General features: G+C 41.5%; 1 protein-coding gene across 1 annotated transcript in view; it reads left to right on the top strand.

The window, feature by feature from the left end:
* ltk (leukocyte receptor tyrosine kinase) overlaps positions 1-27,473 on the top strand; it is a 67,057-nt gene that overhangs the window by 19,642 nt on the left and 19,942 nt on the right. The window contains exons 2-10 of the mRNA XM_080042466.1: positions 15,789-15,884; positions 17,915-18,064; positions 18,333-18,561; positions 22,419-22,558; positions 23,010-23,147; positions 25,939-26,088; positions 26,571-26,671; positions 26,815-26,975; positions 27,101-27,195. Coding sequence (XP_079898592.1) covers positions 15,789-15,884; positions 17,915-18,064; positions 18,333-18,561; positions 22,419-22,558; positions 23,010-23,147; positions 25,939-26,088; positions 26,571-26,671; positions 26,815-26,975; positions 27,101-27,195 — 1,260 coding nt within the window. The remainder of the gene's footprint in view (positions 1-15,788; positions 15,885-17,914; positions 18,065-18,332; positions 18,562-22,418; positions 22,559-23,009; positions 23,148-25,938; positions 26,089-26,570; positions 26,672-26,814; positions 26,976-27,100; positions 27,196-27,473) is intronic.

Below are 27,473 nucleotides of genomic sequence, written 5' to 3' on the forward strand. Positions count from 1 at the left end.
CTACAAAGAAACCACCATGCGTAACATCTACCGTGTGTTAGCCAGTCAGTATGACCCTCTTGGGTTTATACTTCCTTTCACCACACGAGCGAAGGTACTGGTTCAGCGGCTGTGGGACAAAAGGAGGGACTGGGATGATCCCAACCTCCCTGAAGACCTTCTAAGAGTCTGGCGTACATGGGAAGGGGAACTTGAATACCTGCCTCAAGTTCAGTTGCCTAGATGTTACACCACAGCTACCATGGACCACCCAGACACCAAGAGAGACGTACACATATTTTGTGATGCCTCCGAAAAGGCCTACGGATCGGTGGCCTACCTGCGTTCTGAATGCGCTAGAGGTATGGTTCATGTTGCCTTCCTCCTCGCACGCTCAAGAGTTGCACCTCGGAAACAACTTTCAGTGCCCAGACTGGAGCTTTGTGCAGCCGTGACGGGAGCTCGGTTGGCAAAGCTACTGGAAGCTGAGCTCACCTTTGAGATTCGTCACCTTGTGCTCTGGAGTGATTCAACAACAGTCCTAACCTGGCTTAGTTCAGAGTCATGTCACTTTAAAGTCTTTGTAGGCACCAGGGTGACGGAAATACAAGAGCTCACCGACCTCAAGGCCTGGCGATACATCGATTCGCCTAGGAATCCAGCAGACGACCTGACTAGGGGTAAAACCCTCCAAGAGTTGGTGAAACCTAACAGATGGTGTCAAGGACCAGAGTTCCTGCAGTTATCTCCTGAGGAGTGGCCAGTCCTTCCTCCACCGAACTGCCCTGAAGCAGAGGACACCACAGAGCTTAAGCGTTCTGCCTTCTGTGGACTTGGTACGACTTCAGATTCCCAGGGAACGGATGGATCTACCTTCAGGACTTGGAAAGAGCTGGTTGAGTTTCATGCTCGGGAGCTTCACGGGGCGGCTGGACCACCACCCGCTAGTGCATATCAAGCTGCAGAGATGCTCGCCTTCAGGAATGCTCAGCGAGAGAGCTTCAGAGAAGAATATGTGCTCCTCCAAACCGGTAAACCTGTTTCATCCAGCAGTCGTCTCCTTTGCCTTTCGCCTGAGTTCCTTCCCAATGCAATGACCTTTGGTGACATTGTTGTTACTGACAAGTCTCATATGGCCTCACTTTTCAATCAGCATTTTGTTAACTCAGCTCATGTTTTCCCTACTAAGCCCTCCACTGCTGCTCCTTCACTTTCACCTTCACCTACAACCTCCAGCTCTGGCACTTTCTCCTTCAGACCCATTACGACCGCGGAAGTCCTAGAGAATCTCACCAAACTGGACTCCAACAAGTCAGCTGGCTCTGACGGGCTCGCGCCTATGTTTTTAAAAGCTGCTGCTCCTGTCATTGCTGTCCCCATCACACGGCTTTTCAACATGTCTCTGGAACTGTCCATCTTCCCTGTAGACTGGAAATCCGCACTTGTCTTCCCTCTCTTCAAAGGAGGTTCCAGCTCTGATCCCAACTGTTATAGGCCTATTTCCATCCTGCCGTGCCTGGCTAAGGTCTTAGAGAAACTGGTACATAAACAGCTTAGCCACTTCTTAACCTCCAACAACATCCTGTCCAACTTGCAGTCTGGGTTCCGGCCAGGCCATGGGTGCATCACAGCCACGCTGAAGGTCCTCGATGATATTGTTTCCTCTCTGGACTCCAAGCAGACCTGCATCGCTGCCTTCATTGACCTCTCTAAGGCCTTTGACTCCGTCATCCATCCCATCCTCCTACAGAGGCTTTCCAGCATCGGTCTTTCACCACACTCCTGCAATTGGTTTGCCAGCTACTTAATCCACCGAGTCCAGCAAGTTAAATCGGATAACATCAAATCAGCCCCTCTCACCATCACCAAAGGGGTGCCACAGGGTTCTATTTTAGGCCCAACACTATTCTCCATCTACATTAACAATATAACCAGGAATGCAGGCAACTCCAAGATCCATCTATATGCTGATGACACCATCATATACTCAGAGGGCCCTTCTCTCCCCTCTGTGGCGGCCACACTACAACACAGTCTCACTTCTGTAGAACAGCATTTCCATAGCCTTCATCTTCTCCTCAACACCAAAAAAACCAAATGCATTATCTTTGACCGGAAACACGCTCCCACCTCTGTCCCAAAAATCCTCTGTGCCGACGGCTCTGAACTCGAATTTGTTTCTTGTTACAAATACCTTGGCCTCTGGCTGGACTCATCCCTCTCATTCACCACCCACATCAAGCACCTACAATCAAAAGTCAAAGCTCGTCTGAGCTTCCTTTACCGCAATAAGGCCTCCTTCACTCATGCAGCCAAACACACACTCGTCAAAATGACCATCCTGCCCATTTTTGATTACGGTGACACCATCTACAGAATTGCATCTCACTCCACTCTCAGCAAACTGGACCCACTCCACCATTCTGCCATCCGCTTTGCTACAGGGGCTCCATTCACTACTCACCACTGCGACCTCTACAACCTGGTAGACTGGACTTCCCTTCACACCAGACGGCTCCATCACTGGTTTCTGCTCATCTACAAATCCATTCTCGGCATAACACCTCTCTACCTCTCTTCTCTTCTACACCTCTCCCACCCTGCCCGTAATCTAAGGTCCAGTGCTTTCATCAACCTCTCCATCCCCACTGTCCGCACTGTCTTTGGACGCAGTGCCTTCCGGTTCGCTGCAGCCTTTGACTGGTACACCCTTCAAAACACCCTTAAACTTTCTGTCTTCACCTCTCTCTCTGTCTTCAAACTAAATCTGCATAAAATCTTAGTTGACTCCTGCACCTGCTAGTAGCCCTTCTTGTCATACACTATTGATTAACTGTTTATTTTATTGTATTGTATTATATTGAATTTTTTAAAGTGTATTTTATATATTTTTGTAAAAGTGTAATATATATATAACCTTGTTTTCACTTTTAGCACTCCCCTCCCCCTTCCCCTTCAGGCTGCACTTGAAAATAAGAATTTTGTTCTTAATTTGCTTGCCTGGGTAAATAAAGGTTAAATAGTTCGACACGACACATCAGGTCATCAGAGTGGGAGGACGGCTCCGTAGAGTGGAGGGACTCGATGTGGCGGCCGTACACCCGATTGTGCTAAGTCCTAACCACCCTTTTACCAAGTTACTCATCCAGGAGTACGACTCCAGACTGTGCCACCCCGGACCGGAGCGGGTATTCGCTGAATTGAGGCGTACCGCATGGATCTTAAGAGGCCGCGAGGCAGTGAAACGTCACCAGCATGGATGCGTGGAGTGCTGTCGATGGAGGTCCAAACCAGCCAGCCAGAAGATGGCCGACCTACCACCACCTCGGCTCAGGTTGTTCAAACCTGCTTTCTACTCCTGTGGTATCGATTGCTTTGGCCCACTCCAGGTGAAGATTGGCCGAAGGACGGAGAAGAGGTGGGGCATTATCTTTAAGTGCCTCACTACAAGAGCGGTACACCTAGAGGTGCTATCTTCGATCGACACCGACTCCTTCCTGATGTCTCTCCGGAGATTCATTGCTCGGCGTGGCAAACCAGCAGAGTTATACTCGGATCAAGGAACCAATTTCCGAGGGGGTGAGAAGGAGTTAAAGGAAGCATTCTCCGACCTAAGCGCTGACCTCCAGCAACAACTAGCAGCTCAGCAGATTTCGTTCCACTTTAATCCGCCTGCTGCACCTCACTTTGGTGGTGCCTGGGAACGAGAAATTCGCTCAGTAAAGGCTGCTCTTTACCCAACCATCGGCTCCAAGACGGTGAGCGAAGAAGTGCTCAGGACCGTCCTCATTGAAATTGAGTCCATACTCAATTCTAAGCCTTTAGGCTACGTTTCGGCAAATGTGGCTGATTTGGATCCCGTGACACCAAACTACTTGCTGATGGGGCGGCCTGACAGCTCATTACCCCAAGTTGTCTATCCACAGTCAGAGCTCCTTGGACGTCGGCGGTGGAGACACTCGCAGGTGCTCGCTGATAGGTTTTGGACTGCCTTTATCAAGTACTACTTACCTGGCCTACAGAAGAGAGGCAAATGGACGACTCCTGCTTCTGACATCACAGTTGGATCAGTAGTCATGATGGTGGATCCTCAGCTACCCCGATCCCTCTGGCAGATTGGGAAGGTGATAAAAGTGTTTCCAGGTCCTGACAGCCATGTTCGGTCAGCTGAGGTACAGATGAAGGACAGAGTATACACCAGGCCCATTGTTCGCCTTATCGTTCTACCAGAGATCCCTGATGACGAAGCAAGCATTCCATGATGCAGATGGATTATTTTCGGCCTTTCCAGAGAACACATTTGATACCAAATGTGGGGGCGGCTATGTTAGAAAGTCCGATGGCTGTTCCGAACTCAAGAGTGCATGCTCTGCTGCCGTGATGCGCGCAGCCGTTGATCACTGTGACGCGTGCGACCAGCGTTGATTGACAGCTCATACTCATGCTGTCACTTGCCCATAACTGTCCCTCGTAACTGTCACTCGCTTATATTATTTCGACCGCGGATAAGTTTGCCCGTTACGTGGCTTGTCAATGACTCCTTTTCCTGTTAAGTTGTAGCTGAACACCATTGTATGGATGCAAGTGTGTGTGTCAATGACGATTCACCACATTCTTTGCATCTGTACTGCCTAAAACCTCCAGTAAAAATCCTAAACTGCATTTCTGACTCAAGAGGTGTTCTTACCAACACACCAAGGCGACACCAGCAGTCCGTGAACTACCTATACAGTCCTTTACCATACACCAGTTTTAACAGATAGATAATTGTTTTTAGTGTTTTTTACAGCTGATTTCAGACACGGGTCGAAACCGACCCGCTAACACCATGGATGGTAGCAGAAAGTTAACACAGGAGGAAGGTTAAAGGTGAAGTAAGCGGTTTATTTATATTAATAAAAGTGTAAAATCGCTCTTTATTCATACAGTGATCACTTACATAATGTGCGCGTTTCATAAAGCCGATCTCTCAGTCAGCTGCACGTAATCGGCAAATAAACTTATTGTAGTATCCCGAAATTTTTATCCAATCAGAAGAGAGAACGCTACAAACCGACACTCGTCTCACTTACAGTCATATGAAAAAGTTTGGGAACCCCTCTCAGCCGGCATTATAATTGACTCTGCTTTCACAAAAAAAAAGATAAAAGTGGTATGTCTTTAATTTACCAGGAACAGCTAAGTACTGGGATGTTTTCCAAACAAAGATTTTTTGAAAAGCAGTATTTGGTTGTATGAAATAAAATAAAATGTGAAAAACTGGCTGTGCAAAAATATGGGTACCCTTGTGGTTTTGTTGATTTTAATGCCTGTAACAGCATGTAAAACTGATGACTTTAAACGCAAAGTTGGTTGGATTATGTTGTTAAGCCTTTAACCTCATAGAATTGTCTGTTTAATCATGAGAAAATGTATTTTAGGTGCCTAAATGCAAGTTGCACTTCTCTTTGACTCTCTGCTGAAGTGAGACAGAATGGGATCATCAAAACAGCTCCCAAAAGATCTTAAAAACAAAGATTATTCATTGTCATGGTTTAGGGGAAGGCTACAAGAAGCTTTCCCAAAGGTTTCAATTGTCAATTTCCACTGTAAGGAACGTTGTCAGGGAATGGAAGGACACAGGCACAGTTGCAGTTAAACCCAGGTCTAGCAGACCAAGAAAAGTACAAGAGCGGCATATGCGGCGGATTGTGAGAATGGTTGCACACAACCCAAAGATCACCTCCAAAGACCTGCAAGAACATCTGGCTGCAGATTGTGTATCTGTACATGGTTCTACAATTCAGTGCAATTTGCACCAAAACATCTGTATGGCCGGGTGATGAGAAGGAAGCCCTTTCTGCGCCCACGCCACAGATACAGTTGCATGGAGTATGCAAAAGCTCATTTAGACAAGCCAGCTTCATATTGGAAGAAAATGCTTTGGAGTGATGAGACAAAAATTAAGTTATTTGGTCTTTATAAAAAGCAGATGTTTTGGTGCAAATTGCGCTGAATTGTTGAACGATGTACAGATACACAATCTGCAGCCAGATGTTCTTGCAGGTCTTTGGAGGTGATCTGTGGGTTGTGTGCAACCATTCTCACAATCCTCCACCTATGCCGCTCCTGTTTTTTTCTTGGTCTGCCATGCCTGGGTTTAACTGCCACTATGCCTGTGTCCTTCCATTTCCTGACAACGTTCCCTACAGTCGAAATTGACAATTGAAACCTTTGGAAAAGCTTCTTGTAGCCTTCCCCTAAACCATGACAATGAACAATCTTTGTTTTTCAGATCTTTTGGGAGCTGTTTTGATGATCCCATTCTGTTTCACTTCAGCAGAGAGTCAAAGAGAAGTGCAACTTGCATTTAGGCACCTAAAATACATTTTCTCATGATTAAACAGACAATTATATGAGGTTCAAGGCTTAACAACATAATCCAACCAACTGTGTGTTTAAAGTCATCAGTTGTACATGCTGTTACAGGCATTAAAATCAACAAAACCACAAGGGTACCCATATTTTTGCACAGCCAGTTTTTCACATTTTATTTTATTTCATACAACCAAATACTGCTTTTCAAAAAATCTTTGTTTGGAAAACATCCCAGTACTTAGCTGTTCCTGGTAAATTAAAGACATACCACTTTTATATATTTTTTTGTGAAAGCAGAGTCAATTATAATGCTGGCTGAGAGGGGTTCCCAAACTTTTTCATATGACTGTATATATAGTATATACACTCCACGGTCTCACTGCCGGTGCACGCCAGAGCAACAGATGGGTGAATGTGTATGCGCCTACAATGGTGGAGCATGTAAAAATCCTTCCCAATGTCTGTTTTGATGGTTTTTATCATGTTTTATCACACTTATGGATCTGAGATGATGCGCTAGATATCTTGCTGCTTGAAGACCGCAGTGCATTAATGTGGTGACGTAGGGACGAGCGAGGGGACTGCTAACTGCAGTAACTGACAAGAAGTTAGCTAAAAGAACCATTCCGCTTACAGCACCTTTAAAGTGGACCTATTAAACTTTTCGACTTTTATGACCTATAAACGTTGTTATAATGATTTATAGTCATGTTTAACCATACTAGTGTATCAAATAATTACGTACATGCATTTAGACGTATTCCCTGCTTACCGTCTGGGGTGGCTGTGCAGAGCGCTAAACACTAGGGCAGCCAGTCGAGAAATCACGTGTTCAAATCGGTTCAAATTTCCTGCCATCGTGTCGTCACGATTCCGGATTTTTCCATGTATGGTAACGTGCTGCTCAGGCAAGCTCTGGCCATGCCCCCACCTTCCTGCTCTCAAATCGCCGCTGAAATTGTTCCGGAAGGAAGGTAACCAATCACAACGGAGTGGGGTTTGCAGGAGGGGGGAGGGGGCGGAGAAGCACAAAGCCGAGTGTAGAGAGTTACTGCTGTGCGCGCTAGGGTGGGAGGAAGAGTGTCCCGAAAATCTACATGGTTTTTTGTGATGTGATTCGTGTCAGGTTGCTCTATAGCAGTTTTTAACAAGAAATGAAGACCAGAAAAGTAGTATAATAGGAGATCTTTAAGGTTGTAGTGCTTTTATCAATATAGGGGAGAACAGGGTAATGTGAGACACTTTTTACATTTGCTTCCCTCTAAGGGAGCTAAAATTATTTATCAGTCAAATTTACACATTTCCCATTAATTCAGGATGTTTCCTAGAAAAGGGCATTAGCAGAATTTATTCATGACAAAGGGCAGTGAAAATATGATTGTTTTAAAAAAAGTTGTCTTGTGTCTCATTTTACCCCAGCTGTGGGGTAAACTGAGACAGACCAGAGAAATCAAGGGGGTAAACTGATCCACTTACTTTTTCCACTCTGAAACTACCATAACAACAAATGTTGTAACAGTTACAATCCTGACAGCTAGCTTGAAAACCAAATATTCCAAAACTAATGTCGGACGAGTAACAAAATCATGGGGTTTGGTCGATTAAAAAAAACATTTTCTAAACACTTGAAAGTAACTCTGATCAAATACACCATATAATTCGTATTCAATAATTAACATTTAAATGACAGATAGAACCAGTTAGATTAAAACACAGTCTGAGGGTCAGAACGCGGGACCCTTAGAGCCAGCTAGTGTCTGGGGGTCAGAGCAAAGAACAATCAGAACCATGCAGCTAGAACAGCCTGGGACTCAGAACACAGGACTAGACCCAGCTGTCATTTTCCATCTTTTGAGTCTTTGATTAATATTTTTCTGCATTTGTTTTGAATAAAGACATAGTACTTAGAGTCTATTAGTGTTAAAGGTCACTCTCCTGTCCCCCACATACATATGTGCCAAACCATGTCCTTGCTGACACCCCTTCAACCATCAACCCCCACCTCCAGCCCACATTGTCTTTTGTCTTATTCAAACTAGTCTCCTTGCTACCTCAAATATAATGGATTCATTAAAAGAGGGCACAGACTAGGGGTGGGGAAATGTTTTTTCCGATTAATATCGATTCTCTCTCGGACGATTCTGAATCGATTCAGAAAAGTTAATAATCGTTTTTTTTTTTTTTTTTTTTTTTTTTTTTTGTAAATACTAATACTTCCTGCGCCATTGCGCATGCACACCACACATGTGCGAGTTGTTTCCAAAGTGGCTTCAAAAGGGCTGAGAGCAGCAAACCCATGACCTGCACCGGCTTTATCTCTGTTTACGTTTTTGTAAGAGAGCTGAATTCCAAGCCATACTTTTTGTACAATGTGTTGAAATGACATAGAAAATAATAGATAATAGAATAGAATTCCTATAGAAACATGATTTACGAGATTAGAAATAAAATAAAACTGAATCGGTTTAGTTTTTACATACTTCCATATTGTGTTGAAATGCAAGCTGCATTGATTATTGCACTGTTCATAGAAAGTCATTTGTGACAAGAAAAGCTTTTCTCTTAATACAATATTAGAGAAGGCAATTCATCTGTTGATTGTCTTTAATGATCATCACAAAAGTAGGAAGTGATTAGCAAACTCCGAGTAGCAAACTCAGATGTGCATATAAATATATTTTTGAAATTCACACATGGGTATGTACATAAAACATGTTTTGCATTGAGATGCATTGAAAATCGATTTTGAATCGAATCGTTGACCTCTGAATCGGAATCGAATCGAATCGTGAGGTGCCAAGAGATTCCCACCCCTAGCACAGACACTGTCTCACTTTACCCGACAGCGTTTGTCTCACTTTACCCCACTGCCACAATTTGAGAAAAAACTACCTCTCTCAGCAAATCAGGCTAATCTTCAGTTATCATCATCACATGGTTTCATATGTTGGTAGTTCATCAACATGTATGATATAAGTTTTTCTACCTGAATCAATTTGCTTTGGCACAACAATCAATTAAGTTGACAGCAAGAACATTTACTTTTACATGCAAAAAAACATGGTTACAACATCACCATGAGGTCCTCTCTTTCATGGCCAAGGGGAAATGAGAGGGGCTTGAAAACATATATCTCACATGACCAAAAATGTGTTCCATTGCCTAGATACAGGGGGTGTCTAGGCTGGTTCTCACATTACCCGATGGCTCACATTCCCCCGTTCTCCCCTATAAACAGAAGAGATAGCCCGGTTGGAATATATTTGACTCTATTAATATAATTCACTTGACCGAAGGTTTTTTCCAATGCTCTGCTTATAGTTTGTGAAATAAGCAAAATAAATGTACACACATGGAATAAATAGACAAAGTGGGTCAGGGTGAATTATAGGCTATAATATAGGCTATATGGAAAATGGAAAAACAGCTCAAAAGTACACCTGGCTGTTCAACCTGATTTCCTTTAAGTTGACTTTTCTCTTTGTCTTCATGTAACATATATACCATCTCATTTAATCAATTAAGATCTAACTCACTTAAAACAAATAACTTGTGGTATGCAAAATTAAATTAGGTAATTTCTTTTGACCTTTATTATCCAGCAGAGAGGAAATTGGATTCAGACCATATTATTACACAGCAGACATACATATTGAGAGGTGAAAAATGTGCAGAGACTAATTGACTATTCAAGTAGCAACTGAGAGTAATGTGTTTTCCCTGGAAGTATTTTTATTCCCAGAAACTCTATGGTTATTTGATTTGCTGCAAAGTACTTTTTGAATGAAAATTTAATAACTAATGTGCAGCTGGACCTGGCATCAAATGTAGCTTCAGAAAAAGTAAATACTTAATATTTATTTTTCCAATCTAAAGAAAAGAGAGTCTGTCTGAGGAAGGAAACTGGAGTAGGGTGAGAAGAGAAGCCTTGACGAGGTAGAGATCACACACATAAGAAAGAGCTGGGCTGAGTTTTAGGAAACTTTGCTCTGAGAGACTGCAGTGTGATGCACTGATTATTAACAGAGCCTTCTGCTTTCCAAAAATGTTCAACTATAAGGGATAAAGTTATGACATGAATCAATATAATCAGGCACAGGTTAAACAAGTCAGGTCGGAGGTAGAACATCGCACACAAGATACAAACAAGCGCAGGAAGTGAAGACTGAGGGGCTGTTAACATTGTAAAATGATCATTGTATTTTATGTTCAGGCCAATATGGTCACACGACAATGGCATATTGGGGGTCTGAAAACGAAAACGTTTGAAACCGGGTTCCAGAGTGAAATCTTTTGACTACTCTAGCGTTGCCGTGTAAACTGGCAAAGCCGGTCACTGTGGAAATGATGACCTGAGCCTTGTTTCCAAACATAGACAACAGCTTACATTTCTGTTGAAAGTACATGGAAGCATACATTTTAAATTGTTTTTCTAGTAGAAGAAGAAGTGAAGCTCTCCCATTTTTGTCTATTGATGTAATTTCCTATGTATCATGATTATCCAGCCTCTGTAACTGGGAGAGCTTTCTTTGTGGAGATGAGAGTACTGGGGTTTCTTTTTAATCTTTTATTTCATTTTATCCCCCCAGACAAAACTTATGAGAGATCATATTTTTTAATCTTACTTTAAAGCATTGTGCACAATACAGGTAAAAGTTTAATGGATTGGTCAACAAGACGTTGGATTTGTTAAAACTAGAGGATTGATTACAAAAGGGTTCTTTCTTCTGATCGGCACATAACGTTAATTGTAAAAACAGCAAGTTGAGGTTTTAGAGGGAATAGGTTTCAGAATATTTCTTGCATCAGTGAGGGTTGCCAGGCAATCATCAGAAACTCTATGAAGACCAGATAACAAGACACGGTGTGTAGAGGTATTTAGTAAACTTTAGAAAACAAAGCCAGGCTAGCTGCTTCGCGGGTTCCAGACTTTATGCTAACCAGCAGGTAGCTGTAGCTTTACATTTAGCACATAGAACGGGGAGCCTCATCTTACTCTAGTCTTAAACAATTTGTTAAACTATACCCACATGCATTAAGCTTGTGTCCTCTGTTGCCCGTTATAGGTCACAGTCAATGAATGATGCTGCATATAAAAGTGCATCATCTGACCATGTACGTACCCGCTTTTACCTCAATAGCTCCTATAATGGCTACGATAGATGAGAGCAGTGGCTAACACTGTACATTTACAGTTAGTTCAACATCACCTCTGTGTCACTTTCAATCTTTCTCTCAAACAAAAAAATCCCCTCATCCTTTGTAAACTGCATATTGTTCAGTTTGAAGCTTCCCCAGCCAATCTTCCGACATCTCACTAACTGTATGTCTCTCAAAGCATTGGAAACTTGCTTTGTCTGTCTTGTGGTCTTGAAAGAAGAAATGAGTGAAGAAAGGCCACATATGCCCCTATTTACAACCTTGTCTGCATGGCAGCCTGGGGGGTACAGTATATCCAGGCTTGTGAATGGGGGGTTATCAAGCCACCACTACTGTAAAAGAATACTTACTCAAGGGAGCTGGACCATAGAGTGTTTTATGTCCAAAGCGGTGTGTTGATCATGTTGTTACGTGTGAACGGTGCAAAAAGTTGACTCCAGAGCAGATGTTTGTGTTGAGAGTTTTGTCTTATTGCAGTGTGTTTTGCTATTTTGTTTTGCCTCTAACAACCTCATAATTGAATTAGAGAGTTATGAGACACACTTGAATGTGCTCATAACTGCCCACCTACAAGCTATTTCAAAGGCTCAAACACATCCAACAGCTATGTTCAAAAGGCCAACCACTATAAACTAATAACAATATAAACTAGGGCTGTCAAATTAATGCGTTAATTTCGATTAATTAATCACAGAAAAATTAACGCGATTAAAAAAATTAACGCAGATTAATCGCACTTCTATATTGCCCTTTGACCCGGTGCAAAAGAGGTGAGACGATAGCGGAGCTGCACCTGTAGTTTGCGGACACGGCCCGCACGGGATTAAAGAGTGAAGAAAGAAGCATAGAGAGGGCTCTATGGACGTTTTATGGGCTGCTCCGGGCAAATAAGCAAGAAGGTATAGCAATACGTTTTATGTTATTCTCCGCAGTGTCTGTGCATTGATTTAGTGGGTGCCTAATTAACAATGTAGGTTCAAAACAACTCTCAATCTTCCTCTGTGTCTCAATTTTGTTTGCTAGCTGCGATCGTCTACTCAGCAAACGGACACGCGCCCCCTCTCACTCTTCCTAGCATATGCCTGTCTTTTTTCCTCCTTTGTGTGCGTGTGTGTGTGTGTCAATATTTTTGGCTATGAGTAGGACGATGTTGAATGAGTCGGCATAGGCTATGCACACCTGTGTGGCAGTGCAGCGCTGTCTGTTGTGGGAGATAGACAGTCGTCATTTAGCCTGCTTGGTTTTTTTCCGGCGTTAGTAGTTCAGAGAGAGAGAGAGAGAGAGAGAGAGAGAGAGAGAGAGAGAGAGAGAGAGAGAGGAACGGTAGCCTATACAGTTGTTTATAAACAGGCATACAAGTGTCATATAAGTATGCGATTAATTTAGATATTTTGATTAATTAATCACAGAGCCTGTAATTAATTTGATTAATTTTTTTTAATCGCTTGACAGCCTTAATATAAACCAATGACAACTTTTATTATATGAGGTGAATTTGTGAAGCCTTAACTTTGAAGTTCCTCTTATATATTAGGAGTGTTTCTCCTTGTCCTCTTAAACCTCCATCTGTCTTCACACTTGAAGTTGTCGTTGGATGCTCTGGATTGTGGTCAATTCAGGACCTTGTTGAACATACGGAGAGAGGTGCTGCTTCACACTCAGCAGATGATGACTCTGCATAAATTACATTTAGACATTTTTGGTATATATTACACATACATACTTTTTCGAAATGTTTCTTTTTGCTTTAACATGGTGCAAGCCAGCTTGATCAAATATGTCCAGTGGTGAGTTGCAGCCATGGTTGCAGCACTGTTGTAAAGGAAGTAGGAGAGTGTTAATTGAACAACATTCTCAGTCAAAAGATAAATGAAGGAATAACTCAATGTGTCTCAGTTGTGTTTTCGTGAACATAAAAAGTTATTTGTACAGAGCATGTAAATAGAGACAGTTCACCAACAACCTGCATGCTGTTACCACAAAACATGCACCTTTATAGAGAAGTCAGTTCCCTGGGACCAACACACATGCAACATTGCAGAGAAAGTAGTAAGATAGTATGGGTGCCTTTTGGTTCGGTGTGTTCTACAGTATATAGGTCAATATTCTCAGGGGAGAAAGGCATCTCCCTATAGAATACAGTTTGAATCTGTACTGCTGGCGCCTTTTCATTAGAATATTGATGTGAGACCTCCTGGAGCTACTGGAGCTGTTTCAGGGTTGTGTGGCCGTGACTAGCAGCCAGTATTCACACATTATCCAAAAAAGCATTGAAAGCAGGTTCAGGTGTTTTTGTTGTCATTAATTTCACGGTAGTGTGAACTAAAGCCTCTGAGAGGGGAAAAATGGAAAATGAGACTGCGGGACATGCGGTAGCTGAGAGAGGGTAGAAGATAGGAGACAGGTCCCTGTTATCAGGTAATATCAGTGGCAAAGTGGCCCTTTCTGTTAGAGAGCATTAGATGAGATGACTTTCCTGAGTTGCTCAGGATCCGAAACTTCTACTACAAAGCCATAACCTTGAACTAACTAAACTGCAGTCCGCAGCAGCTTTCATCTCAGGAAACTGTTTGTGACCTCTACCTGTTATACTTACTGCCTTTTCCAAAGAAACTACTCTGAGACACAGCCTCTGTGTACTACAGAACTGACAGCATTCAAAGTCACTCGCCGCTCAAAGCCACAGACAGCAGACATGCTAGAGTGACAATTAGCTGCTCTGCTGGCTAATGATGAGGCAAATCATTCACTCTTAAAAGAGAATGCCTCGTTCCTCCAAACTGGGCACTACAAAGAGATTACAAGTGTGAGGCAACAAAAGGACATTTGAAATTTAGGGGGATTCCCAAAAATAACAGTTTTCTCTTTTTATTTGTTTGAACCCCGCTTTTTATGGACTATTCCAATTTTTCCGGTGTCCATTTTTACTCCATAAGATGAATAGCTAGGCTGGCTTTTGAGTGGATGAAGGTCATCCCCCATCATTATCAGAACTAACTGCTTTTAATAAACTACTCTTTAGATCATTGAATTTGTCCTGCTTGACCTGTGGGACCTTGCCTCACTGGCTCTAGGGAACAATAATATCACTGTCCAGAGAGCATTAGAGGGGTTAAGTTGCTATGACCCATTCAAATCATCTCCCTTACTGTCTCTAGTCATGCTAGTTAGTATGTTGAATGTCATGTGTGAAGTGCCCTCCCTCTCAGTCGTCCTCCAGAACAAAACAACATCTGTCGGCCGTTTGGCCTGTCTACAGGGGCCCTATTTATGGATTTATGGACTCTGTTGTTCATACAGCAATCTATCAGAATAATTTTAGATTGGGATATGAAGTTCATTTCTGAATCATTAATATAGCATCATAATATACGTAGATCTATTACTTAGACAGAGAACCGTCCTTTCCTGACTCAACCTTAAATCAGGTTGAATGTTAGCTTCTTTTTATAGATGATTCCACATTGTCAACTAACAAAATAGAGATTATATACATATTTTTTTTAGGTAGTTGCAGTTGTCTTTAAAGGTGCTCCGAGGAAGTTTCAGTTTATTTTCCTTCTTGCACCCCCTAGGAACAAGAGCTGTAGTGTTTTTACGACGCCAGCTGTTGTTCCTGGGTGAGTGTAGCCATGACAAAGGCATTAAGAAAAACTATACAAAAATAGCATTCTTTGCACTGATGGTCTTGCTGTTACATGTAAATTATGATCATCAGAGGGAAAATGAGACTGTTTCAGAAACATTTAAAAGTTTAAAGCAGATTGAACAATCTATAGAAGGAATAATTGATTAAACATGAATACAAAGGTCTTGAGAGAAGCCTGTAACCTGAGAGGTGAAACCCTGTGTGAAAAAAATCTCATAAAAACTTGTACCGCTCACAAAACGTAATGTTGCATGCACATTCGTGCACAATATCTCAGGGGGGCCTGGTAAACACGTCGCAGTAATTTCAGTCATGGTAAGTTTCTCTCTAAACAAAAATAACTGGTGGTTTTCAAAACTAACCAGTAAGTTACATTGTTTTGTTTGACTTTGTTTGCATCGCTAGATTCCATAGAGCTCATCACAGCTCACATTAGTGAAACTGCAGATTATAGGCCACAGGGCTGAAACATTGCCTTGTTTTATTGGAGTGCCATCCATACAACCATATTTTTGTCTTCAGCCCAAAGGAACCCAACACAGACAGTTTCTTACTCTCTCTCTCTCTCTCTCTCTCTCTCTCTCTCTCTCTCTCTCTCTCTCTCTCTCGCTCTCTCTCCCTCTGTCTATCTGTCCCTCCTCAGTTAGCAGTACGTGCGACGCTCTATTGGACCGATTTCTGGAGGACTTCTCAGATCAGCTGTTCCCTCGTCATTTGGGATCAGAAGATGACAGCCAAAGTAAGAGTTGTGTATTTTTTTGCACATATGCACATACACAAACAGAAAGCAACAAGTAATCCGATTATCATTTATGTCACGATTATCATAGCCTGCAATGATTACCTGCATCTGTGTCAGTAACCATGGATTTAAAGTACAATCTGCTTGACTGCAAGGCACAATTAAGAGAGGAAACTCTGATGAAGTGACCACACAGCATGAGATATCTTGAAAGTCAGGAATTACTTTTTTTTGCCAATTATTCACTATGAGAAACTATACAAAACACAAAACTCTTCATTATGAAGTTGAATTGAAAGTTTGACCTTAGGTGTAACAAATAATAATAATAATAATTGATAGGTTTTATATAGCGCTTTTTTGGAGGTCACTCAAAGACGCTTTACATCGCATAGAATATACATAAAAGAAAAGAAGAAAAAACACGAAAACAAATTCAAAATAGTCAGGTGTGGTATGGGTGGAGTAAGGGGTCATATGCTTTCTTGAAGAGGTGAGTTTTGAGTTGGCTTTTGAATGAGTTAATAGAGTCTGAGTTTCGGATGTTTGGGGGGAGGGAGTTCCAGAGGGTTGGGGCAGAAATGGCAAAAGCTCTGTCTCCTGTGGTGCGGTGCTTTGATCTTGTGATGGGGGTCAGAAGGTTTGTGTTAGATGATCTGAGTTTGCGAGTTGGGGAGTGACGTTTAAGGAGGTCGGTGAGGTGGGGGGGGGGGGCATGGTTATTGAGGGCTTTGCAGGTGATGAGCAGGATCTTGAAATGAATTCGTTGCTGTATTGGGAGCCAGTGAAGTTGTTTGAGGATGGGAGTGATGTGTTCTCTAGAGCGGGTGTGGGTGAGTAATCTGGCAGCAGAGTTTTGAACATATTGGAGTTTGTGGAGGTGGGTGGAGGGGAGGCCGTAGAGGATGCTGTTGCAATAATCCAGTCTGGAGGTGACGAAGGCATGAATGAGTGTTTCTGCAGTGGAAGGGGAGAGAGTGGGTCGGAGGCGTGCAATGTTACGGAGGTGGAAGAAAGATACTGCATATAACAACACTGACTTGTTAGATGGGGACATTGAAAGAGCAAAGCAGCACACTGACACCAGGAAGACTGGCCCTTAAAAGGCCAACCAGACACAATTTTAGTCCATTTGTGTTCAAAGGAAGCATATTTTTAGTAGTTTTATGACAGACAGAAAATATAATGGATATAAAATTAAATTAAGATTAAATTAGTCCCATACCCCCAGAGGGATTTATATGCTGTGTTAGCTGTAGTGGCAGTTTCCTCTACAACCATCACATGACACACACCCACCCAAAATGTACAGAGGGTCTGTCTGTTTGGCTGCTTAGCAGCTTTCGGATTTAATTCAATTTAGAGGAAATTTGCACCATGAGCCAAGGAAGTGATTAGTCTGCGGCAGACGTTATGATCCAGGTGTGACTCCAGGAATTTTTTTTAATCCATTATTTATTTGTCAAATATTTCTGCAACAACTTTGCTGTTGTTCAAAACTTTTTTCTAGAGTGGTTATTTGAATGAAAAACATCTTGTTCTGCATCTATCACTATGTGTATTTTGACATAGTTCAGTCCCCAAAATTCACTGAAAGACAGTTAGTTTAGGTATTGCAGTATTTGGCAAAATGTCTTGTGTATTTACTTTTTTGGAGATTTCTTAACTTCAGAAAAACAGCTTGTTGGGTTGAGTGCATGAAATGCATTTCTCGTGATCCCAAGAAAACAAACTGAAAACATCATCTTTGCCGATCCACCCTCTGACTTTCACAACAAAATCAATTTTGGAAGATTTTTTTTTGGGGGGGGGGGGTCACAAATGCGGCATGTCCTCTGTAAACTAGTTGGGTTTGAAAATGTTATCTCTCTTCAAGTCTTTTAAATAATCATATTTTTGTACAACAAAACATTGATCACGTAAAACTTAAAAACACCACTTTTCCCATTAGGTCACATGTTTCCTGGGTTTAGTAAATTCACAACATCTTCAAATATTTACCCAAACAAACACTCTCTGTCTTTCAGTCACCTCCTGTGATTTTGAGACACAGTGTCTCTGGACTTTATCAAATCACACCGACCACAGTGACTGGTTGGTGGTGTCGCCACAGCAACCAAAAAGCTCTTGGACTGCGATGATGCCTGTGGAGGACCACTCAGAGGGAAGCTCTGAAGGTAAGTGTGTAAAGACGCACTGATGACAAACTTAATGAGTGCTACAGGATGTTGTGCTTTTTTCTCTTATGAAACATATTTGTGGTTAAAAAAACTGCACTAGATTAATTTACCTAAAGGTCTTTTCAATCAGTGTTTCCATCTGCATTGATATACCCTATTATTATATACAATGCCAGGTCTGAATCAAATGGTTTACAGGAGTAACAGTATTAGGCAGTCGTAAAACTGACAAGCAATAAAATTCTACTCTGTTTTATCATCCTAGGGCACTTCCTTCTCCTAAGCTCCTCCCCTGCCGCCGAGTCTTCTTGGAGATGTGAGTACAGCTTAACCAGCCCGGTCTTGCCAGGAAGCAACAGGTACTGCATGCTGCAGGTGGCCCTGTATGAGGCTGCTCCAGAGGTGGGAAACCTCACACTCCAGATCAAGCCTGTTCTCTCAAGTTCAGCTGTTCACTCAGTGGTTCTCAACCACAGGCGACATGATGAGCACAGGTCAGCAAACACTCTCAGAGAAGGCATGCCATGCTTCAGCACAATAGTTTGTTTTGTGTGTCTATTTATGTATGCAGCACAACAAGTCCTTTTAATTAGTGTCAAAAAGCAAAGCCTTGCATTTTTTTCTGATTAAAGTGCCTGTCAAGTTAAGGTCCAGCCTATAAAATAAAATGAAAAATAAAAACGAGCTGAGATTCTCAGCAATGTAAAGTGACAGAGGCATTCAGCTAGAGCAAAGGCACAGTAACTAATATTGTACTTTATACTTCTGTAAAAGTTATACATAAATAATAAAATTTAAAAGAAATGTCTCAGCGTTCTCAAGGGACAAGCTGTATTGTGACCAAGTGGGTCACAATACAAAAAAAAAAAATGCCGATTTTAGTTGTTGGCAGGTGTGGAAATTTAACACATAAGGAAACAGGTTAAAGTTGGACGATACACTGTTTTACGTGATAACAGCCATGTACACAGAATAACAATGACGAGGATGATGACAGAAACAAAAACAAATTAATAGAAGGATGTGTTCTGATACCCATACTTACCAAAAAAATGTAGGATGTCCCAATTCTAGTGGTCAGATTCGGCTTGCTTTAAAATACCCGAACACGGGGGCGCCCTTAGCTCAGTAGGGTTTGATTCCCGCCCGGGTCGTTCTCTGCATGTCACTCCCCTCTCTGCCCCATTTCACCTCTGTCTCTTCAAAACTGTCAATAAAGCATGAAAAATGCTCAAAAAAACAAAAAAATACCCGAATGCCTTCAACATCCGATTGAGATTTTTTGTGTTGAAATTTGCATATTTGGGCAATTCTGAACCACAATCCAGTGACCTCACCTCGACGGAGCCTAGAAAAACTGTGATGCAACAGATTTATAAGAAAGGGGCAAGATTAAGGCGCAATGTTATTATGAAATGATTAAATTAAAATATGCATGCTACCTAGATTATTTTTATGATCAGCTGTTGTATGTATAATAGAAAATAGAAAGAGTTTGCGATTTTGAACGCAGCCAAAGAATCCAATATACGTATGCAGTCTCAGGCTGATAACAGAATGGAAAAGCAGGTGAGGAAATGGGTGAGCCAATCAGTTGATTGTGAAAGGAGGGAGGGAAAGTCTGAGGGCATCTGGTGGATGGATGAGAGATTGCACAGAGGAAGGGGCCTGCATACTGGGAGCTGTGGCTGTAGATGGACTGGGAGACAGACAGAAAGTGATGGGCATAGATATTTCCTATTGATCTAAGGTTAAGGTACGGCCATCTTTAGAGTAGCTAAAAGCATTCACGTCTCTAGAAGCAGACTCTAGGGATGAAGTGATATATAATTGGTTAGGACAGAAGAGGAATGGATGGGCATATGCAATACATTGGGTATTGTTAGTGTCACTGCAGTAATGGACTGAGCAATTCCATTACGAGACGCACAAACACACAGACAGTGGTATCATTTATTCAACCCACTACTTATCCCACACTAACCTCCAGCAGATTTTATTTCTGGATGCACTCTCCATTTACAGCACAGTTCCCGTCACCCGTCATGTATCTTTTCCCGTAGTATGTAGCATAGAACGAGATCGTGGGTACAAGCGGCCGAAATGGGCTTTCTCAGGAGGGTGGCTGGCGTCTCCCTTAGAGATAGGGTGAGAAGCTCAGTCATTCGTGAGGAACTCAGGGCAGAGCCGCTACTCCTTTGCATTGAAAGGAGCAAGTTGAGGTGGTTCGGGCATCTGGTAAGGATGCCCCCAGGGCGCCTCCCTAGGGAGGTGTTCCAGGAGCATCCAGCTGGAAGGAGGCCTCGGGGAAGACCCAGGGCTAGGTGGAGAGATTATGTCTCCACGCTGGCCTGGGAACGCCTCGGGATCCCCCAGTCAGAGCTGGTTGATGTGGCCCGGGAAAGAGAAGTTTGGGGCTCCCTGCTCAAGCTGCTGCCCCCGCGACCCGATTTCGGATAAGCGGTTGAAGATGATGATGATGATGATGTAGCATGTGTTTTTCTGTTTTACATGTACTGTCAACAACTGAATGGACATGGGAAACAGAGGCTTTATGGGCCTGAAAATGACACCTAGATTACCTTAATTCAACTGTATTTTCCCTGATAGTGCAAAATAACTCACCCAACCGAGTCAATGTGCATTGTTTCTGGGGCTGAGTCAGAATGGGTGTATTTTTAGAACTGGACTCTTGAGAGGCGGATGTAAAGTAGAGCTGAGCGAAGGTGCCACCACACTGGGAGTTCAAGGAGGCATGCTGAGATGAAAAGGGAACAATTTAAAAAAGGTATCATCTTTTGGGGAGCTGTACTCTATAATGGCAGATGTGATCCAGCTATTGAAAGAGCAGAGCTGCTGTATTGTGGATTATACTGTGTATTAAAGGTACTGTGTGGAGCTTTTGACCTAGTAGTGTGGTCGAGAAATGTTCTTATGAGCTGTATCATACAAGCTTGTAGTCACTTGCCCCAACTTTAGGCATTGGATGATATGAAAAATTCATAGTCATGATTATCCTGGACAAAATAATTGTGCTTCACAAAATTGCGATGTCACAATATAGAAATAATATACTGGAATCCCTTACCTTACATTTTGTGGAGAAACAAATATGATATAAAATATATTTTTTTAGTGAAAGACAATTAAACCAAAAAATCTTAATAAATAAACTTTTTTGTGGGGGAAACAATAGGCAAGCTGAGCCTTCAGCCATGGTTAGAGATTTTCAATTTACAAATGACTGGAAAGATGCAGCTAACGAATCTAGGCAATTAAAATAAATCAGCAAGACAAATGTAAAGTATTTTAAACTAAATCTGTATTAATGTGATACAAGACTTAAGTCCTAATAGAGCTGATAAGTGGAAGGGGCGGAATTCCGGGGCATGGGACCTCTCGGCTGAACAAAAATGAATGGGAGTCAATGTAAAGTAATTATTTTCTGGTCCCAGTCATTAAATGCCTTGGATTACACATATGTTTTGTATGGGTCTAAATTATAATTTTTCATGTGAAGAGTTTGACGGTATGTTGTATGATTATTCGTCTAACGGCTTTTGAAAAAATGTAACGAGAAAAATTACAAGTCTTGTTGCCTCACCGAAACCTTGTAACGCCTATCTTTTTGGCTGGCGTGGACACCGACGCCGACAATCTCCCCACTCGAGAAATTGAAACTCTCCACATGTCCACTTTTGTAGTAGTTTTCACCATGCTGAAGACTTTTGTCTTGTCCTTGAAAGAAGGCGGTAAAGTGCATTAAAGACACAGCCATGTTTCTGAGCGAGTGCGAGTGTTGACGTATATCATAAGCGTCAAGAGCAGCGAAGAGCTGTAGTCCACAAAAGCGTTCTGCACAAAACCTGACCGTATCCAACTTCTACTCGCTAAATTGTTCCATTCTTTTTTTTTTAAGATATTTTTTTTTGGCATTTTTATGCTTTATTGATAGTGTAGACTGTAGAGACAGAATTGAAATGGGGCAGAGAGGGGAGTGACATGCAGAGACCGACCGCGGGCTGGAATCGAACCCCGGTCCGCTGCTGGCCGATGCCCATGGAGGGGACGCCTTACCAACTGAGCTAAAGGCGCCCCCAATTGTTCCATTCTTTGCACGAAAAAATACCATCTAGACCCACACAAAACATATGTGTTATCGAAGGCATTTAATGACTGGGACCAGAAAATAATACATTTCTTTCCATTGACTACCATTGTAATTTTTCGAGCCGAGAGGTCCCATGTCCCGGAAGTACGCCACTTCCGCTTATCAGCTCTATAGGAAAACTTTTTTTTGTGTGTGAATTCCTGCAATTTAAAAACACTTCACTTTGATTGGTTGATGCAGGGATGAGTGGGTGGTTCTGGAGACTGTGATTGGCCAGGTGGATGAGCCCTTTCAGGTGACCCTGCTCTACACTTCCTGTTTGGGGGAAAATGAGGCGGCTGTGGCTCTGGACTCTCTGGAGCTCATAGACTGTGAATTAGGTGAGTTCATTGTGTACTATGCTATGGAGTTGTGATTTACTGATGTGGACAAAACGCTTTGATAAGAATCTGTGTCCAAACAGAAAAAAAACAGCTGTAGTTTCTTTAAACTGGAGACAATCTGTGTTTTTGTTGTAATGCTAATAAGTATTTGTAGAAGTTGTTTATATTGTTAAATATGGTGTTATATACAGGGCACACGACTGAAGAAACCTGATAGGCTCCGTAAAATACACTTTATGGCAACAGTTGTACTGGATTGAACAAGACTGCAGATGTCAACCTGTAATAAAGCAGCCATTGAGTGTATTTTTAAAGGAAATCGCCCAAATAAAATAAAAAATCAATTACATTTTTTTTTAAAGAAAGTGTTTTAGGCTTATTTTTCTATGGTATAAAAGAACAAGTGATTAGAGTATTGTGTAACTGTTGTGTGGTTACTTGGATGCAGAGCACCAGGTCGGCGAGCGGAGCGCAGCGTGTGGGGAATCTTTCCACTGTGACGACTCCGGAGTCTGCATCGACCAGAGCCAAGTGTGCAACTTCCACACTGACTGTCCTTTGGGAGAGGATGAGGGCTTCATATGCGGTGAGGTTTAGTTTTTTTCTTAGTAAATCGAATGTTACAGAATAGGCTGCTGCCATTTTAGGGGTTTTCCCTTTGTACAAAAATATAAATAGTTCTTTGTTTAATTGATCTGCCATTGGATTTCTTCTGAGATTAAGGAAACAATATCCTAAGGATGTGTATTTGTGAGTGCATAAGTGAGTGTGATGTGTGGGTGGAGAGTGAATTGAGCTACTGGCAGCCTCTAACCTATTTGCATTAGCTGTATTGAAGTTTAAATCCATGATAAATTGTTAATCCTTTGACTAGAGGTACTGCATTATTCCAAGTCAAGGGCCTACACTCAGTATTCTAAAATTGAAGGAAGTACTGTAACTATTATATGGACATTTGAAGTGGGAAGCCTGAGTGCAGCTGCTTTCCTCGAACAATCGGTATCATAATGGTTCTCATTAGCCATAGTCTAGGTGCTGGGAAAGTTTTGTATGCGCTTCATTTAGCAGAGAATATCTCAACTGTTATAGACTAATATGACCCCAGTGAACAACGTGGGATGTGTGACAAAATCTCTATCCGGGGTGAAAGTCCTGAAAATGACCACAACAGGTTACACTAGTATCACACTACGTTGTGAATGGGACTTTTTTTTTCCTTTATAGATATCCTCATACTTTTTTTTACCAGATTAATCTTCATATTAAGAGAAATACTTTTTGTATTACACTTTGTCTAAACATTTTTATAAAATATGCAAATGAGGCAATATCTCATTCAATATGCGTAGCCTACATATAAACCCTAGAGGTCCTGGATACGATTTGGATGCACTTCATTTAGCGAAGATTATCTCAACTGTTATAGACTAATATGACCCCAGTGAACAACGTGGGATGTATGACAAAATCTCTATCCGGGGCGAAAGTCCTGAAATTGACCACAATAGGTGACACTAGTATCACACTAGGGAATGGGACTTTTTTTTTCCTACCAGTGAAATTCTTCTATTATACTGCTAAAAACTGATATATTGCCTTTGAAGTTTTCATCATGAAATCACGTCATTAAAATGTCTCAACCTAAGATATTAAACAATGTATTATATTATGACACACTCCCTTTGGATTTATTAGTATTATGGACTCCCACATTTGAAAGATATGCTGCAAAAAAGTGTGTTTTCAGACAGTCAGCTCCTTTGGTGTCCTCCCACTTCAGTCTGAGTATGATAAGCTTTCCTCCTTCTCTTTGAAAACATCACTCATCCAGCGCAAAGAAAAACATGTCGCCACAAGAAGACTCAAAAGGTCTCGCTTTAGTTAGTAATGAAATCACTGAAGTCAGGGCTATTTACAATCTTTGAATTGTGGATCCTCAGGGGGTTACAGTGGTCGAGTAATTTTTTCGATTGCCTACCAGTAAAATCAATCCCCCATGAGTGCTCATAAAATACTCTGGTAAAAGGGACGCTTTTTTTCTTTCTTTTTTTTACCGTGTAGCTTTTTTTTCTTAAGCTCAGTTGAAATGAATGAAAATAAAGATAGCGATGTGTTTAGTTAAGCTTAGCACGGTGACTGGAAACAGGTGGAATCCGCCTGTATAATACGTGACTGCATGGTGTGATTAAAGGTATAGTCCTTTTTTGTAAACAAAAAAGCTCAGAATATCGATTCCTATTTTGTGTCTATTAAGAACAGAGCTTGAGTCAAGTAAGCTTACTTAACATAAAAACAACTAGCAAAAGAAACAAGCACTTACTAAAGTTTATGAATGTGCCTACCAACACTTCTAAAGCTCACCATTAATCATGTTATACTGTATTCGGTTTGTTTACCCAAATGGAAATGCAAATACGAGAACTCGTTGTCTTTGAAGGGATTACGTGCTGTAAAGAGAAGAACTGGGCCGACTAATAACCTGCTGTTTGTCTCAAAGTTATTACAGATATTTCATCCCCCTTAAACTATTAATGTTTGCAGATTAAACAAACAATAAACAACATATTATTTAGTGAAACCCAGATGTGTTAGTTTGTTTTTACTGTTGTGAGCGGCAGGCTAGTTAAAAAGTAAGAAAGTAAGTTAATTAGCATATTTCCTACTGGGCATGACCTATTTCTGTATAGATAAACTATAGAACATTACAAAATAAGCCAGAAATTATGATTCAACATCTTAATAAGACGATGCATTTTTTGTTCTTGTACTCTGCATTATTTCTCTATTCTGCTTTGACACCAAACGCACCAGCTTTTTTGTCCTGGATGCAAAGAAATGAAATTGTGGTCGAATGAAATGGATCGCCTCGTTTGACTCTAAGGCGCCAACAACGAGCATATTTCCTCCAAAGAGTGGGAGAGGTCAGGACACTTTAAACTGCAGATACAATGTAGCAATCAAGTACAGATACTATTAGGTTGAGGCTCAAAACCAGAGGTGATCAAGTCTTCTCTATCAGGGCGCCTCGGCTTTGGAACGACCTGCCCACAGAGATAAGGCTTGCTAAATCAGTGACTTCTTTTAAATCACTTCTTAAAACAATTTCTTTATAGATTTGCTTTTATGTGATGCTATCTTTTTTTATATTCTTTGCCATTGACACTTATTATCACAAGTGTTGGGAGTGCCACACAGACTAAAATGAAATGGATTTTCCACATCAAGAGGTATAGCAGTACATTTATATTATTCATAGTATTTATTTACTCCAAAATGTAGCTTTTGCTTTGGGAGCAGAGGAATCCTGGGCATAAAGATGGACTTCTTGACAGCTGTGATCTCTGTTTTAGTGAAACATAAGCTTTGTTCTTCCGAAGGTGCTCTTCCGTTTGGATCTTACTGTCCATTTGACTGGGATGCATGTGGCTGGTCCGTGTCCAACCAGCACTCGGCCTGGAGAAGAGTCGCTGGAGACGAGCTCCTGGAGAGAGAGGACATGCAGGGTGTCACTTTGCAGAGGACACCAGGTTGGCAGTGTGTGTGTGTGTGTGTGTGTGTGTGTGTGTGTGTGTGTGTGTGTGTGTGTGTGTGTGTGTGTGTGTGTGTGTGTGGAGACGCAGAAGTAAAACATTTAAAAATTATCCTAATTTCTTTTTACTACTCACTCACCACAAAGTGTCAAGCATGCACATAACAGAAAGGCTTAATTAAATTACTGACATAAGAAGTCATACCACATGACCTTAGACGGAGCTCATTTGAATCCAGCTGCAGAACATTTTACATATTTGTGCTGCTAACAAAAGACAAAATGCCTTGATATATTTTATTTTTACTCAATGCTAATAACTGCTATAATTTTTCTGATGATTCTTTCTCATGTGCTGGTTCAAAATGTACTTGATGCAATGTATATATTACTGTATCTGATGTTTTTATAATACATCTTTTTACAAGAGATTGTTTAATGAACTTGTTCTGCCGTGTTACATTTATTGTGCGCCCCCAGGGCACTTCCTGTTTCTGCAGGTAAGGGAGAGCAATTCCCTTCGAGAGGCATCCATTCAGAGCGCCTCATTTCCTCCCCCGGTCTCTACTACTGCCTGCCAGGTCAGTTATTTAGAAAAATACAGTGAAATAATATTATATTTGATTCATTTTTTGTTCCCTTCTCCATGTTAAGTTGCAACAAAAGATTTCTATCAATATTCTTACCCTTGACTGAAATTGTATTTTTGTTTTTTCTGGTGCAGATGCGTTTCTCTCTGTACCTGTATGGGGATTTTAATGGTTCATTGATGGTGGCTATAGAGGAGAATAGGTCCACCACTGCACCACTGGCATGGGAGAGGAATGGTCAGTGGACAGATGACTGGGAAGATGTTGCATTGCAGCTGACTGGCCTTCAGCATGGGTAAGTAAATGAGGTTCTAATATTTCCATTCTTCTTTACATGGGATTGAATTCATGTTTCTTTTCACATTAAAACACAAACTATTACTTTCTCAAAACACAAATGGTATATGTGCTTTGCTTCAGGTTCCATGTAAAAGTGACGGCTGTGTGGGAGCAAGGCTCCAATGCTGATGTCGCTCTCGATGACATTGCAATTGGAGCAGCCTGCTTCAACACAGGTAAGCTGTTCACAAAATGCTGGTGATCATATCAGAAAAGCCACCATTTATTTATGATTCAACACATATTTGTGTTTATGAATATTTAAACCAATACAAATAAAAGTTATGCTCCCAGGGGGAGTAAAAATGTTGTGTTGTTTATTCCTCCTTAGTTCATAAAGTGGGCCTGTGTAACAATATAAATGAAGAAATACAGTATATCACTGTATTTCCCGTGTTGTACAAATGGATGGCTGGATTTATAAGTAATAAAATGAAAGTTTGGCTGCTACAAT

This window comes from Ammodytes marinus (assembly GCF_949987685.1).
Source record: "Ammodytes marinus genome assembly, chromosome: 15".
Classification (NCBI taxonomy): domain Eukaryota; kingdom Metazoa; phylum Chordata; class Actinopteri; order Uranoscopiformes; family Ammodytidae; genus Ammodytes; species Ammodytes marinus.